We start from the raw sequence: 16266 nt of genomic DNA, 5'->3' as shown, positions 1-16266 counted from the left end.
TTTTTTTTATTTTTTAAAATAATTTTGAAAAAAAACAAACAAACAATATCATCCCTTTCAGTTGAGTTGTGTAGTATAAAATTAACATTGAAGATATGAACAAGTTGGAGGAGTCTTGATTTTAATTTTTATGTACTAGTTGCTCTTCTTAATTAAATCTTAACTACTAACATTAATTATCAACCTAGACACATTCAAAAAGAAAAGGAAAATTAAGAACCTTAACTAATAAGTACTGTAGTTTGTTTGGTAAAAGTAGTGGCCTGTTTTAAGTTTTCTGATTAATTATTCGACTTGTGAGATCATTTATTACTCAATGCCTGTATTAATAGTCAGATTGATATGCTTTACCAAACGTTAAATAAGAGTTTATTACATGGTGCGTACAGAGAACTGTCTATTTTTATATTTTAAAAATAACTTTGAAATTTTTTGATATATTAATTTATGTTTTAAATTAATATTTATTTATATTTCCAGATCATTTTGATATATTAATATTAAAAATAATTTTTTTTTAAAATATTATTTTAATTTATTTTTTAAAAATATATTTTAAAAAACAATTATTACCGTATTTAAGTTCATAATTAATAAGGTTTGGATAAATACAGTTCACCAAGTGTTTATTAATTCCATTGTATCATTAATTCTCTAAGCTATTGATATATAACATCACAACTCTTTTAAGGAAATTTAATGTATTCTACTATATATATATATTTATTTATTTTTATCATTTGAATATACTCGAATTAATTTGCTTATTAATCAAGATCCTATGAATTTATTAAACAAGGTTTAAATAGAAGAAGTGAATCTTGAAAGTCTATAAAACAATTTAAAGTGGAATGGGATCAAGTCCTTTCTGGTTATTAAAAAAAAAAATTCAAATCCTTTCGCAATTTGTGACAGCTTTTTATAGTTGTAGATGTAATTCAATACCATTGACTATATAAACTAGATCTAATAATGATGACTTGGGATCTAGATCTTTATATATATATAGATATATAATCAACTGTCTTTGAAAAAAGAAAAAAAATTAAGATAGTTTTGGTTAAAAAATGGCAATAGTGAAATTAGTTACAACACCAAGGGCTGATATGAAAAATTGGATTGACATATAGCTAAGATAAGAGAACTTTCAGTTGTTCCTGTTACTCGAGGAGCCCTTTCATTAATTTGGAGATGGAGTTAGCAGTGCACGCTTTGTCATTCACCTCCTTCTCCAAGAGTAAGTACTTCAAATAAGCTCTGTCCTGATATTAATATACAACTCTAATTGCTCTACCTGTAGCTGTTTTTGTAGTTACAAGTTGCTGTAAATTTTGAAGGTAGTTGACAAGTAGTGTCTTACAATAATGAGAAGCTCATTAATGAAATAAACCCATTAAAGATATGGCCATGGAGGCTTTTATGAGGTGGTTGTTTCTTCTCTTACTTGTATTTTCAGCATCATTTTGATGAGGGTTACCTTATTTACGTTAAACTTTATGAAGGAAGGTCCTTGTTGCAATGGCTTCTATTACTTGTCTTTGGATTTTAAAGCTAATTAGAGTTGTTGTGGCTGTTATAGAAAACCCCAGAAAGGGGGACACTGTATTTAATGTTGAGTGCTTGAAGAGGTTTCTATAATTTGATGGGTAGAATGAATGTCATCTTTTTTCTTGGTTCTGTTTGGAAATACACAACATGAATTCTTGGTTAAGTATTAGGTGTGCTAAAATGCAGAACAAGAAATGTTGGCTTTGATTGCTGAAAAGTGTTGGGGGTTTTGAGGGTTTGCATTTATGTTGCTTCGAGATAAGTGCTTCAATATATTGGGGTTTTTAGCCCCACTTTCTGGAGTCTAATGGCTACATGAATAAGTTGTTGATTCTTTTAGGATTGTGCATTTGGGTTGTTGCTAGTGCAGTTTTGGACTTTGATGAGGGTTGTGGTTTATTATCTAGGGGTTGGAAGGGAAAGTGCCTTTAATTGGTTGGCCACTGGCCAGAATTTATACTTCAATAATTCAATCAAATAAATACAGACAAGTTGGAATAAAGATTTTTCTCATTTGGGTTAATTCTAGCTCTGGTTTTAATACCTGTTGTTGTTCAGACACCAACATTGTAATTTTATACCTTTTGTAGTTCAGTATGTCTAACACCAACATTGTAATAAACCCTTTTATCTTTTTGAGCTAAGAAACTGTCTTTAAGGCTTTACCCTTTTGAGCCTCTTGTAGAATGAACTCCCCGAATCTAATTGATTCCATGTATTAACAGTACCCTATCAGCATTAGTTCTATGAAGTAAATAGGATTGAATATGGTTTCCCTGGATTTTTGTTGTAGTGAAAACTTTTTGAAGCGATTTGCTGTTACTTTGTCCTGAACGACAAAGTTCTCTTAGATATTAATGATGACGGAAATCAGTTGCAAGTATTGTTCTTGGATATCAATGTTGATATTGAGTCTGTAATGGTAAAGGCTCTCCTGGTGATAGTGATAGCATTAAAACACCAAGTACAATAAAACTAATTTCTAAGAAACCTCCATTAAAAGAGAAGAAGCCATGTCCAGTCATTTGATATTATCATTCTGAATTTCCATTTGTATTTTTAGGTTAAATAGTAAATAATATTTGGGGATTGGGGTGCTTGTTGATTATCTTTGATCTTGTGAAACAGACAGGGAGTCCAAGCCTCAAGGTCGTACCATACCAGATCCTGCTATTTGTTCTTCAATTGATGTGAAATTACAAGAACAAGGGAGAAAAACATCCACAGTATGCTATTCTGCACCAGAGACAGCTGCCTCTGTGGCAATTGCTGCTACAGCTGTGGGTGCTGCAATTACCCTTCTAGTGAGAAGAAACAAACCATCCGAGGCAGATGAGGTACATGTGTAATATAAAATGGCAAATGTTTATATTTGGGAAAGAGCATCGAAAATAGGATGTCACCATAGATTACTGAGGAAAATAGTCATGTTTTTGTAAACATAAATTATCAGCGAAACTATCTAGTAAAAATACACCATACTGTGCATGATTAATTGCTAAAAGCATGATATTTAACCATGCTTTATTTTCACGTTCAGTTAGTCAATTTCATGCCTATGAGAATTGTATTCAAATGGATTTCTTCAGTCAAAATAAGATAGATATATCCAATTAGAGATGTTACTTTAGTTGGGCAGCTGGGGAAAGAATTCTTATACAATGCATTATTTAACCATCAGGGTAATATTTGATTGCTTTATCACTTATTAAATTTGTTTAGAAGCTTCTTCAGTTTTCCTAGTACCTTTCTTTCAATACTTGTTTCATCAGATTCACAAACTAACCACAGTATGCCATGCTTCTTCAGCAGTTTTAAATTTTTAACAAGCAATGCACATTTAATTGCTGCTGCACCCACTGTTTTAGTGCCCCTACCAGCAACAGCCTTCTACTTTTTTATCTATATATGCCTGAGTCATTTCATATACCTTTTTATAATGCAGATTCCACTCAAAACATGTGAAGATTGTGGTGGTTCTGGTATATGTTCTGAATGCAATGGTGAAGGGTTTGTTCTTAAGAAACTGTCAGAAGAGAGTGCTGAGAGAGCAAGAATGAGTGCAAAGAACATGGCCACTCGATATACAGCAGGGTACATTTGAAGTCTCTCTCTCAATCTCTATCTTTGGCACACACACATACTTGCGCGCCCACACACGCCCACACACAGAAACAGCACAATCTTCATCATATGATTGATACAACGAGGTACACCTTTTCAGGCTTCCAAAGAAGTGGAGCTACTGTACAAAGTGCTCCTCTGCTCGATCTTGTAGCGCTTGTGGTGGCAGTGGAAAGTTGAACTATTAATTTTATGCCATATCTCTTTATTTCTAATTAATATCGGTGATTTAAGCTGCTTCAATGCCTAATTCTGAAAGAATACAAGGAACTCACGGTCAACGAAATTGGAAGTGAGTTCGTTTTTTCCCCCTGTACAATCCACCTTATGAGTAATGTGTGTATCTTAGTGTCAATTCCACTTTTCTTGTTGGGATTTTGCACAAGTATGATCTGTTATGTATTCAACCAATTGGTGATCGATATTTTTGATGTAGTAGTATTTTTCCTTGCTAATATCACACAAGTTCGCTTCTGAACTATCACATTATGAATTTTGAGGTAATGACTTTGTTCTTTTTGTTGTATGCTTGAGTTTTAACTGATCACAGTACGCACCAAGTTAAGCTAGCAATGCATACACTTTATGGTTACTATACAATGTGAACTTTGCTAGTTAGGATTAAAGGGTATGAGAGGGAAGAGAACGAAGCTTGTTGCGTTAGTTCTATGAGAGAGTTCCAAAGTCCTTGTTTCAGAACCACCTTCTATTCGGTGAACCTTTAGGAGAAATAAAAGTAGTTTTAGGAGACATAGATGCAACCTTCGGTTGAGTTGCAACCTTTGGAAAACGTTGTTGCTACACATGCCACCCTCAATAGCCATGGATGTCGCTTTTCTAACAAGAGCAAAGCACGAGAGATTTTTATGGAATTTTGGAGGATAAAACACTTTGATTGTGGATTTGTATGTAGATCTCTTTCATTAATAAATGAATTTCCGACAACAAGATGATTAGAGAGTAGCATCATTAGTCCTTGGAGTCTAAAAACCATCATTAAGATTTTAGAGCACATACTTTCTCGCCAAAGAAATATTCTAGACATTCAAGAGATTCATTTCTGTCAAAGTTGGTCCTGCCTCTATGGTTAAATTTTATTTCCAACAGTGCCTCTATCCTTCTATACTAGAAGGTTCAAATTCAATATCGGATTAACTTGAATTTATCAGTAAGCTATTACTTGTTTTTTCTCCTAATAGAATTTTCTTGATCCATTCATGTATACAGCTCTTATGGCTCTACACTTAGAAGAGAAATTCAATAGCAATTTCCATTGAGCTAACAATTTTACAACAGTCCAAATCTGTTATTTTGGATGTGAATAGAATTTGATCACTAATCTTTTGAGACAATGCCGAGTGATATTTTATCAATTGAAGTAGCTAGCATGCACTATGAGCATTTTTATGCTTTTTTGCTTGTTTCGGAATTGATGATTGGACACTGCAACGAAGAGTGTGTTTCTTCTGTGGCGCACCTGCTGCACAATTCCTGTCCATGTCCGGGAATGGAATAACCTAGGTAGCTCCCCTTTGAATCTTTTCCTTTTGATTACTTTGAATCTTTTCCTTTTGATTTTGTCCTGATTGGCAAGTCGAATATTCAAGATTCTGCTTGATACCCTAAATCTCACATCATTCAAGGCACTTCTTCGAGAAATGTATTTGAATTGCCTTTTGCTATATATTTATTTATCAAATCCAAGAAAATCCATTTGAAGTTCATTTGGCTTATGATTTTGTCATATGTTTAGTGATCATTTATCATCTGCATAGTGGTTCTACTTAATTTATTATATAATTTCTTCTATCATTTTAAAAAATCAATGACATCATGATGGTTTAGCCTTTTTATATTAGCCGTACAACTGCAGTAACTAGAGCCAAGTCAACTCCTCCACAAATACAGGAAATGATTGAACATCTCCCCAATATGATATTAGCTTAAATTCCTCACTTTATAATGCCATTTCCCATCATTCTCGGTTAAGCCTAGGGGTTGTGAGTTCGTTTAATTCCATAGCTTCAGAAGTCAACAAATAATTTTGAAGATATGAAATGAAGGTGCTTGAAGATACCAGGCTTAAACCTAAATATCAGGATCCTTGCATGGCGTGGATACCTTTAACTTAGATTCCAGCTGATAATTGAAATCAAGTCTACAAAGGGTCGAAAAAACAAGAAGAATACGGTAACAAACATAATGATGGAATTATTTCAAAGCCCTTTTCACTCCAAAAACCTGGCTTGCATCGTTCTTGATATTGCCTAGTGCCCAATAGAAGCATGGCCAACTCTTTGATCTACACACGGTTTGGTGTGGTACTTGGTGGTGTTGGTGCAGAGGCAATGCGCTTGCCACGTTCAGATCGGCTGTTCTCCGCAAACTTGAGGCTTTGCTGGTGCATGCCCTTTTGCTTCTCGTCCTCATCCCACTCTGATGCATAATAGGATTCTTCTGTTGACTTCACTGCGTCTTTAGAAGGCGGAAAGAACATGCCGCCCCATTGTGGGAAGTAAACCAACGTCACAGGGAGAGTGCAACCGCAAATCATGACACCCATCCAGGATAGACCTGCAGCTGTGGACAAACTTGAGCTCGAAAAGAATACTAGTTGTGTCAATCCGGACCCAAAATTTCCACCTGCACCAGTTAGGCCGGATATGATGCCCAATGATCGTCGAGAAATAAAGGGAATGATACCGAAAGTTGCTCCACAAGCAGCTTGAGCTCCAATAGAGAAGAGAATCATAGCGGTGACAGCAAGGGGAAGTGAATTAGCTCGACCGAGCCAAATACAGAAAACTCCTCCAAGTGTTTGTAAAATCCAGAGCACCCATAACCTGCCTCTCATCCCGAAGTACCTCGCTGCTACATCAGAAGAATATCCACCAAAGGGACGAGCTACAAGGTTAGCAATGACACCTGCTGTGTGAAGCTTTAGATCGAACCTATTAAACATGTCAACATAACTTTTGATTAGTCAACATATCACATGAGACGGCAGGGTGAAGATGCATACCATGATTGGTTCAAGAATCACCTGTCATAGAAGTACTCGGCGATAACATTGTCGGTGGATAATTCAACTCCCATGGAGTAGCCATATAGAAGGACAAAGATCCAGGTCCTATAGTTTGTAACAGCATACCAAAGTACCTGAACAAGAGATAAAACACATTGAATAATTAAGATTTAATGTTTGTTTTTTTACTTTGAGGTATGAGCGTTAATGGAGAGTGGGTATAGAACTTAAAGAAACTGACCTTGAAGAACTTATCTTTAGCAACATCACCCGTCTTCTTGAGGGCTCCGAGATTCCCGTCAGGCAAGTCTTGGCCTAGAGTCAAGACCAAGATTCCCGTGATAACATGAAGCCATCCTGGGAAAAAAAATGCTATCCTCCAAGCACTGAATGAAGTTGAACCAGCTCGCTTAATGAGCTCGTAGACCAAGGGCATTACGAGCTGAGTTGCACCTCCACCCATATTGCCCCAACCGGCTGCGGTTCCATTGACAAGTCCTATAATCTTGCTGTTAAACATTGTGCTCATCCAGTACTGGCATGACACAAACGTTGCAAGAGAGAATCCAATCATGAAACGGACTGCTAGGTATCCTCCAGCTGAGTTCACAAACGACATGCAAAACACAGTTGGGGCTGAGAGCATGATCAGAAACGCACACCCATATCGCGGCCCCAAGAGGTCACAAACTGCACCCATTACAAGCCTAGAGAAGATGCTTCCAGAGACAGAAGCAACCCCAGCATTACCAATGTCACTTTTGGTTAAATTGAGGTTGTCCCGAATGATAGGAACAAGGGGTGCTGCAGCAAAAGTGGAGACAAAACAAGTGAAGAAGGATATCCATGAAAGGTGAAACGTTCTCATATGGGGGTTAGCAAAAGAGAAAATCTTGAACACTTTGGCCTTGTGCTCAGAATCAACTGGCAAGGCAAAATTTGCTGTTGTATCCGTGGGGACTGTAGGAGAGGCAACCGAAAAGGCAAAGGTTTGTTCTCTGCCTGTCACTCCATGCATGGAACTACCCAGGGAACCCTCAACGTTAGCCATCCCTTCCTCTATTCTCTTCAAAACTGGATTGTGATAGTTGTTTCAGATTAGGGAAGTTGAAAAGGCTAAGACTTAGAAGGCAGTATATTTGCTTTTCTTGTGAGAAGTGAAGTCGGGTTCTGTAGTATTTATATTAAAGTTTCTGTTGACATTGTAAAACCCTGAATAAGCTATTTGAGATTCCTTGACTGTTCTGATAGTCTTGGGCCATTCCTATTTGAATAGACAAAAAGAAAAAAAAAAAGAAGCAAAGAACTCTTCCTCGTATCTCAACTTGCTGTTACTTCAGACTTGGAGGGCCCGTCGTGTAGCTCAAGGATCACCATGTCCTTTCAGAACTAGCCGTAATTTTCAGGACCATTAAGACGGCCTCCACGATTCTGATTATTTGTACAGCTATCTTGCTTAAGGTAAGACAGTTGTTGTAATCACGTTGACTAGCATTCCGCAGTTTATAGAGCCATCTGTTTGTTTCAGAGTGGTTAGTTTGAAAACGAAGGTGATTTAAGATTTTGAATGAGTTGACAAAACATAATATTAATCTTTGTGAAGTTAATCAGGATACTTGATGTAGATGTGCTTATGTTATCAAGTCTCATCATCTTCAAATATTAGCCCTTGCTGAGTGACGAGGAATAGGGCCACCGCCTTAAAATGACCTTGTAATTATCATTGCCGTGAACGCAACTGGTAAGCCAAGGCGTCTCATTTGGCAACGCCATCGGCATGGAAGCTAGGAGATTTTGCGTTGCTTCTTGAAAGATGAAGAGATGATCATATATGCACACCATTTACTGAGATATATATGCAGAAAAATATTACATTAGCCTATGTTGACGCAAGGTATACGAAAAAAATAAAAAACGTTTCATCAAGATCTAGGTTACAGCCATAAAAATTAGTAGAGAAAACTTTGTTTTAATATATTCTAAAATGTAATAATTTTAAAATTATTCTTAAAAAAAATATACAAATTATGTAAATAGTAGCCAAATTAACATATCCTATAAAGAAAAAATAGATTGAAAATAACAAAGAAAAATAATCCAACAAATAACAAGAAATTTTGAAATAATATTTTTTAAATCTATTCCTAACATTAGCTAATGTTCACAAGCCTGACGTCACCCGACATGAGCTAAAAATAAAGCTTGTAGAACATGATAACTAAATTTTAGCCTAATTCAATAATTAAATTAAAAATTATATTTTTTATCGGAAAGCTTATTTAACACATGACTTCTTCTTTGATTTGGTCTTGTTCATCTAGTTTATAAATGTGTTTACGAAAACATTCGACATCACATATAAGCCTAGATATACTCTTTTAGTTTTTGGATTGTGATCATATAAGCCTAGATATACTCTTGTTGTTTGATGTATCCATAAATGCCTTATGGTTCTATTCTAAAAAAAGACCCACTAATAAAACTTTTTATTGGATTATAAAATTTGAATTAAATAACCATTTTTCATTGTAGAAAAAATTTAGTTCTGTACCTATATATACCTTATGTTATACTGTAAATTTTTATAAAAAATAGACAAAAAAAGTTATATGATAGTTATCTAATAATTAGATTAATTGAAAGAAATTTAGAAAATAAGAGTTACTAACACATATAAAAGAAGGAAAATGCACATAAGACTAACTCTATAAATAAGTATAACAAGCCATATAATATGAATATGAGAACATGAAAATAACTTTGAAAGATGGAAGGTTATCACCAGTTAAGAAGAAGTTGGTGGAGAACCCTAAAATGTGAGAGATAATTGGTAGTTGGCATCACTATATAAGGCTGATTGTAGGGAAGCCTATCATTAATATTTCAATTAAAAACTCAAATCACTATATCACAGTTTGTTTTGTCAAATTCTCAAGTTCTTTCAAACCTGAAACTAATAGATAAGCTTGTAGGTGATAACTTTATAGGTGATATAATAGTAAGCGATAACTTTGTAGGTGATAATTGACATGACTAAAAGATTGATATCTCTTCCAAGTACAGGAGTGTCAAAATAATAAATAATTCAGCAAGATCGAGATTGAACCACAGGGAGGTTAATTGTATAAATAGATAACAATAATATAACAACAATATTAACAATAATAGTAACAATAACAACAACAACAACAATAGTAGTAGTAGTAGTAGTAGTAGTAATAATAATAATAATAATAATAGAAGAAGAAAAAGAAGAAGAAAAAGTTGATGAGAACTTTGAGATGAAAGATTAACGTAAGGATTGGTATTTCAAACAAGTATAGTATATATTCTTATTATTTAATTGGACACCACATACAAAGGAGGTTCCAATCAGATTATAAATTGTTAACATGATTACATTAATTATCTTATTTGGATAAAGCTAATACTTGTAAATGTTGTTAGGCATTCATGATTATAACTTATATTAACAACAATCAAGTTCCTTTCATAGCTCAAGTGTCCGTTATACCATACAGTATTAGCTATAAAAGTGTCAAGTATTTGTTGTACCAAGTGTTATACAACATAAATCTAGGTTAGTCATTCTTCTCTTGTTTACCCAAAACATCATTGAAAACATCAGAATTAGAACCACTTGAAACATAAAAATTCTAGGAAATTATCTAAACTTTCTAGGAAAAAAATTTGATGTCATTTAGACTTCTAGAACTGTAGATATGGGTCAAACACTGAATAATGTTCGGGCTGCAAGACAGATTCTAACTTCTTCGTTATTGCTATAATTTAGACTTGAAAATGACTTTTTTAAAACTTGAGCTCCAATAAAAGTTGTAGGCCTATGTCTTACCTTTCCATCTATATAAATTAGACCTAAATATGATATTTACAGCTTTAGATATAACCTAATTACCGAATAGTGTTCCGGTTTGGACTGCACCAACATCTCTTTTCTAAGTTTGGCGATCTCTTTGTCTTTTCAATTTCAATTCTTAAACTCATTAATCAATCCTTTTATTTATGTGATAAGCCTATATTTAAAATAAACATTTACTATGAATTAAATATATCTTATATTATTAGATATGTTATTATAAAACATGCTTTAGTTTTAGTTAAGAAGTTATTGATACTTCAAGTACAAAATGATAATATAAAACCTTGATAAAAATGTAATTTTAGGTACTAATCACACCCACACCTAGCTTATTACTAGTATTTAGTAATCCAAGCGTTAAAATAGAAAATAATTTGTGAATTCCACAAAGAAAGACATTCATCATTCAACTTCCATTAATCTATCCAGATAAACAAACTCTCATTAAATTTATATATCTGCTCAATACCTCATAAACAAGAAATTAATAAACCTTCCTTTTATACTCAATATATTAACATATAGTTATGAGGCTTTTCTAGGAAGAAAACAAAATTTTTGTTCTAATATATAAAGTTAACTTTCTTAGGTTGAGATTATTATTATTTTCTTTTTTCTCTTTTTTTTTCTTATTTTTTTATTAATATACATATAACTTAAAACACAATGCATCTTTAACCCATGTAACGAGCTTTCGGTTAATAACTCCCAAACTAGTTGGTCTTAGGGCATTAGGTGTTGAAACATCTTTATGAGCTTAGTAACTCGGGTTGACTTTAAGGTATTAGCTGTTAAAACACCCCTTCAGATTTAATTACTTAGGTTAAGGAGGTTACAAAACCAAACTTATCTATGTTTTTATTATCTTTTTTTTTTTGCTCTTTTGTTTTTGCAATTTATATACTACCCCTTTTTCTTAGTTGTTACATTTAACAAACGAATATAAACACTGTAATAATCCAATATGCAACCCATAATCATATGTTAAAGTGTGTGTGTGAAAATAAAGGTTTAAAAATACTTGTTAAATGAGTATATAAGCAGAATTAAGTAATAATAACGCAAGAGTTTGTAAACCTGAATATTTCAAAAAGTATTATGATAGACCTTGTTAAGAATGATTACTAAGATGAGTCTCAAGTCACTTTAACAAAAGAGCTCTACTCTGTCATCCTAATAATAATAGTTTTACACATGATTTATCAAATAGAAAACATAGTTAATTAGTTTTTTTTTTTAACTACTACCATCTCCCCCAATTAAAATGAGATATTGTCCTCAATATCCTAAGGTAGAAAGATAGAGTATAGAAGACATTACCTAAAATAATAAATACTGACAAACCTGAAACACACTTAAACAAATATAAGAAACAACAAAACATAATAATAAAACCAAAAGACACCAAGATTCATAAATGAAGGCTCAAATCCAATCTAAGCTTTTTACGACTTTTCTTAGATGATCAATTTATACGACTCATGGAGGGATCAATTACAGGACTGAAAAATTATAGTTAGTTAATCAATTATTCAGCAGTAACAGCAAAGATTATGATTTGTCGTGTAAAAGATATTAGAAATTCGTGTTCCACAGTATGATCAAGAAAAGACAACAACTTATCATAACAACCATTAACATTTAATAAACCTATAGGTTTATAGTGAATGTGTAATTGAGCCTAAGAGGTAATATGAAAGATCTCTTCAAATATGCCTAGGCCACCTACTAAGACAATGAACGCATCAACGTGTTTAAACATAACATTCATTCGATCAGACATTGTGAAGAGCTATAGTTCCTCTCCAACTGTTTTTCTAATGATCTCCTTTTGTGCTAAAGCTTTGGAGACAACCCCAAAACTTGACTATGACACGACCAAAAGACTAATGTCTTCTCTCAAGTGCAGGAGTATCGAAGTAATAAATAACCCGGCAAGACCAGGGTCGAACCACAAGGAGGTTAATTGTATAAATTATAGATAACAATAGCACAACAACAACAATAACAATAACAATAATAATAACAATAACAATAACAATAAAAGAAGAAGAAGAAAAAGAAGTTGATGAGAACTTTGAGATGAACGATTAACATAATGATTAAACAATAATAAAAATAAATGTCAAGGTTAGAGGATCCACTAATGGTATGTCAAACAAATATAGTATAAACTTTTATTACTCAAATGGAAACCACACACAGAGGAGGTTCCAATTAGATTATAAATTGTTAACATGATTATATTAGTTATTTTATTCAAAATAATGCTAATACTTATGTTAACAACAAATCAAGTTTCTTTCATAACTCAAGTGTCGGTTATACCATACAGTATGGGCTATGAAAGTGCTAAGCATTTTTTGTAACAAGTGTTATACAACATAAATCAAGATTAGTCATTTAACAAGCAAAGTATTAAAGAGTGAACAAGATAACAAATACAAAACATGTTAGTATCAAACATTAAAGTCCATATCAAGTTTACATTATACTTATTCTCACACCATTAGTGTAACCTTTCCACCTTGACATAACTAACTTAGCTAGACATAATGAAAGAAAGCAAAATAGATAAACAAAATAAGAACATAAAAGTTAACTAAGTAAAGGAAAGGAAATGAAAGGCATAAACTTAATATTAATGAAAACAAAGCATAAAAAATACAAAGAGAGAAAGGAAGAGCATGATCTTGATCTGGAAACCAAGATGCCTAAATGCATGGAAAATGCCTCCTTTTATAGGCCAAAAATGGGAACTATTGATTTGATGACTAATTGATAAGTGGGTGGCCAACTCTTGACTTGGTGACAATCCTTATCTTCTCTTGTCTGCCCAAAACGTCATTGATAACGTCAAAATTGGAGCCAGTTGCAAACATGAAAGTTGTAGGCAATTGTCTCAGCTTTCTTGTGTAAAAAATTCAGCTCATTTGGACTTCTAGAACTCCAGATATGGCCAAAATACCGAACAGTGCTCGGGCTGGAAGACAGATTCGGGCTTCTTTGTTGTTGCTACAATTTGGACTTGATAATGGCCTTTTTAGATCTTGGGCTCCATATGAAAGTTGTAGGCCTATGTCTTACCTTTCCATCCATATAAATTGGACCTAAATCTGAGATATATAGCTCTAGATATGACCCAATTACCGAACAGTGTTCCGGTTTGGATTGCACCGACATCTCTTCTCTAAGTTTGACCATCTCTTTATCCATGCAATTTAAGTTCTTCAAGTCATCAATCAATCCTTTCATTTATGTGATAGACCTGCATTAAAAATAGACATTTACCACAAATTAAAGGTATCTTATATTATTAGATACATTATTATAAAACATATTTTAGTTAAGGAGTTATTGATACTTCAAGTGCAAAATGATGATATAAAACCATGATAAAAATGCACTTTTAAGTACTAATCACACCCCCCAACCAGCTTATTACTAGTCCCTAGTAATCAAAGCGTAAAATAGAAAAACAATTTGCAAATTCCACAAATAGGCCAAAATTGGAAACTATTGATTTGATGACTAATTGATGAGTGGGTGACCAACTCTTGACTTGATGACAATCCTTATCTTCTCTCATCTGCCCAAAATATCATTAATAACATCAAAATTCCACTTGAATTGTAAGAAATTGTCTCATCTTTCCAGAAAAAAAAGGCTAACATTATAATTTGAATAAATAGTCTTCATGAAAGTTTTAGAAAATTATTTCTGCTTTCCAACCAAAAAAATAATTGATGCAATTGGAATTTTAGAACTCGAGATATGGGTTGAACACTAAACAGTGTTTGGGCTACAGGATAGATTCAAACTTCTCTTTTGATGCTAAGACTTAGGCCTATATCTTAGCTTTCTACCCATATAAACCAAACTAAAATTCAAGATCTACAACTCCAGATATAACCCAATTACCGAACAGTGTTTCGGTTTGGACTGCACCACCATTTCTTGTCTAAGTTTAGCCATCTCTTTGTCCTTTCAATTTCAGTTTTTAAATTCATTAATCAATCCTTTCATTTATGTGATAGGGCTACATTTAAAATGAACATTTACTGTAAATTAAAGGTATCTTATATTATTAGATATGTTATTATAAAACTTGTTTTAGTTAAGGAGTTATTGATACTTCAAGTGCAAAATGATGATATAAAACTTTGATAAAAATACATTTTTAAGTACTAATCAACATACCTGTCTTACAAATGACCTGTCTTATAAATGGAAATCACACACTTGTGTCACCAATAGCTATCATCACTAGTAAGTATGACACTTGTATTATCTAGTATGACATGTACATTCATCAACTCATTTTAAAGATCATATTTAATTATTATTCATGATTCTTCTAATTATGATTATCTGCAACTTCACATTTAATAAGGTAATTTCATATGAATGAATTTTATGAATGTCAAATGTCACTAGATAACAACATATAATAATCATAACATACACTCTTCTACAATCTTCTACACTTTTCGTTCATATTTTCTTTACTAACTTAAGCATTAGAGGATTTCATATTATGATAGAGGATTGGTGTTGGAAAATTTCAAGGACTGGTTCAACTAAATTAATAAAATTTCCTTCAAACTTCATTGCGCAAGTTATGGAAAGACTTAATTAAATTTGAAGTTTTCTCTGACTTCATCAATAATGAATAATTTGACCATCTGTAGGGGTTCAATGGATGTAATTTGATGGATGTAACTATTATTTATGTTTTAAGACTAAACCATCCAAATTATTGGGTTTGCATTAGAAAACATCATTTTTCTTTTGCTTGTGTCATTCAAGAAAACTAGGTTTTTGGCATATACAATGTTATTCAATAATTTTACAATATTGTTTATAGTCTTTAATTGATTATTTTAAAATTTTTATTAGTAAATTATTTTAGTATTTAATAAAATAATATATTGTTTGGTTTTTAAAATCCAAAATGTTTTATATAAAGCTTGGTAATTTGTTATTCATTTAGTTTATTTGATTTCTAAAATATATAAATAAAATTTAATTGTATTAAAATAAAGGTGATGTATGATTATTACTTAAAAAGTGTATTTTTATTAACATTTTACATCAGCATTTTATACTTGAAGTATCAATAACTCATTAACTAAAGTATGTTTTATAATAACAATTCTGATACTATAAGATACTTTTAATTTATGATAATTATTTATCTTAAATACAGGCTTATCATATAAATCAAATGATTGATTGATGAGTTCAACAACTGAAATTAAGAAGATAAAGAGAGGGTGAAGCTTAAAAAAGAGATGTTGGTTCAGTCCAAACATATATCTTATTTATTTTTTTTATCTTATTTATTCATATTTCTATTCTTGATTATGTTTAGCTGAGTTTATTATATCGAGGTGAAAAGGTTACACTAATGGTGTAAAAATAAGTATGATATAAACTCAACATGTTAATATTTGATACTAACATATTTTGTATTTGTTATCTTGTTCACTCTTAATACATTACTTGTTAAATGGTTAATCTAGATTTATGTTGTATAATACTTGGTACAATAAATACTTAGCGCTTTCATAGCCCAACCGTATGGCATAGCCTACACCTATGTTATGAAAAGAACTTGATTTGTTGTTAACATAAGTTATAATCATGAATACCTAATAACATTTACAAGTATTAGCATTATTCGAAT

The 16266-nt window shown here is 32.4% G+C and overlaps 2 protein-coding genes across 3 annotated transcripts; one reads left to right on the top strand and one right to left on the bottom strand.

Moving 5' to 3' along the window:
* Positions 1-1134: 1134 nt before the first annotated feature.
* Positions 1135-4198, top strand: LOC105115955 (uncharacterized). 2 transcript variants are annotated; one of them, XM_011013050.1, is made up of 4 exons: positions 1135-1237; positions 2677-2885; positions 3494-3642; positions 3773-4198. In XM_011013050.1, exons 1-4 carry the CDS (start codon positions 1192-1194, stop codon positions 3858-3860), a joined length of 492 nt encoding a protein of 163 aa, XP_011011352.1. In that variant the 5' UTR covers positions 1135-1191; the 3' UTR covers positions 3861-4198. The 2 variants fall into 2 exon arrangements, with proteins under 2 accessions (XP_011011352.1, XP_011011354.1); XM_011013052.1 differs by having other exon boundaries at positions 3494-3653; positions 3773-3864.
* A 1556-nt stretch (positions 4199-5754) lies between these two features.
* LOC105115953 (high-affinity nitrate transporter 2.1-like) lies at positions 5755-7825 on the bottom strand. The gene is made up of 3 exons (XM_011013048.1): positions 6939-7825; positions 6716-6831; positions 5755-6623 (listed from the first exon to the last, which is right to left on the bottom strand). The coding sequence occupies exons 1-3, from the start codon at positions 7746-7748 to the stop codon at positions 5975-5977; spliced, it is 1575 nt and encodes a 524-aa protein (XP_011011350.1). The 5' UTR covers positions 7749-7825; the 3' UTR covers positions 5755-5974.
* Positions 7826-16266: the final 8441 nt, after the last annotated feature.

Source organism: Populus euphratica, unplaced genomic scaffold (genome assembly GCF_000495115.2).
Source record: "Populus euphratica unplaced genomic scaffold, PopEup_1.0 scaffold816.1, whole genome shotgun sequence".
Lineage (NCBI taxonomy): Eukaryota > Viridiplantae > Streptophyta > Magnoliopsida > Malpighiales > Salicaceae > Populus > Populus euphratica.
Note: the sequence above shows the minus strand (reverse complement) of the source record. Positions and strands in the feature narration are given on the sequence as shown.

Excerpts from the sequence above, each read along its gene's own strand:
- LOC105115955 (XM_011013050.1), top strand. The coding sequence starts at position 1,192 with ATGGAGTTAGCAGTGCACGCTTTGTCATTCACCTCCTTCTCCAAGA. Across the intron at positions 1,238-2,676 it reads ATTCACCTCCTTCTCCAAGA|ACAGGGAGTCCAAGCCTCAA; the intron begins GTAAGTACTTCA and ends CTTGTGAAACAG. Across the intron at positions 2,886-3,493 it reads AACCATCCGAGGCAGATGAG|ATTCCACTCAAAACATGTGA; the intron begins GTACATGTGTAA and ends TTTATAATGCAG.
- LOC105115953 (XM_011013048.1), bottom strand. The coding sequence starts at position 7,748 with ATGGCTAACGTTGAGGGTTCCCTGGGTAGTTCCATGCATGGAGTGACA. Across the intron at positions 6,832-6,938 it reads CTAAAGATAAGTTCTTCAAG|GTACTTTGGTATGCTGTTAC; the intron begins GTCAGTTTCTTT and ends TCTCTTGTTCAG. Across the intron at positions 6,624-6,715 it reads GCCGAGTACTTCTATGACAG|GTTCGATCTAAAGCTTCACA; the intron begins GTGATTCTTGAA and ends CATGTTTAATAG.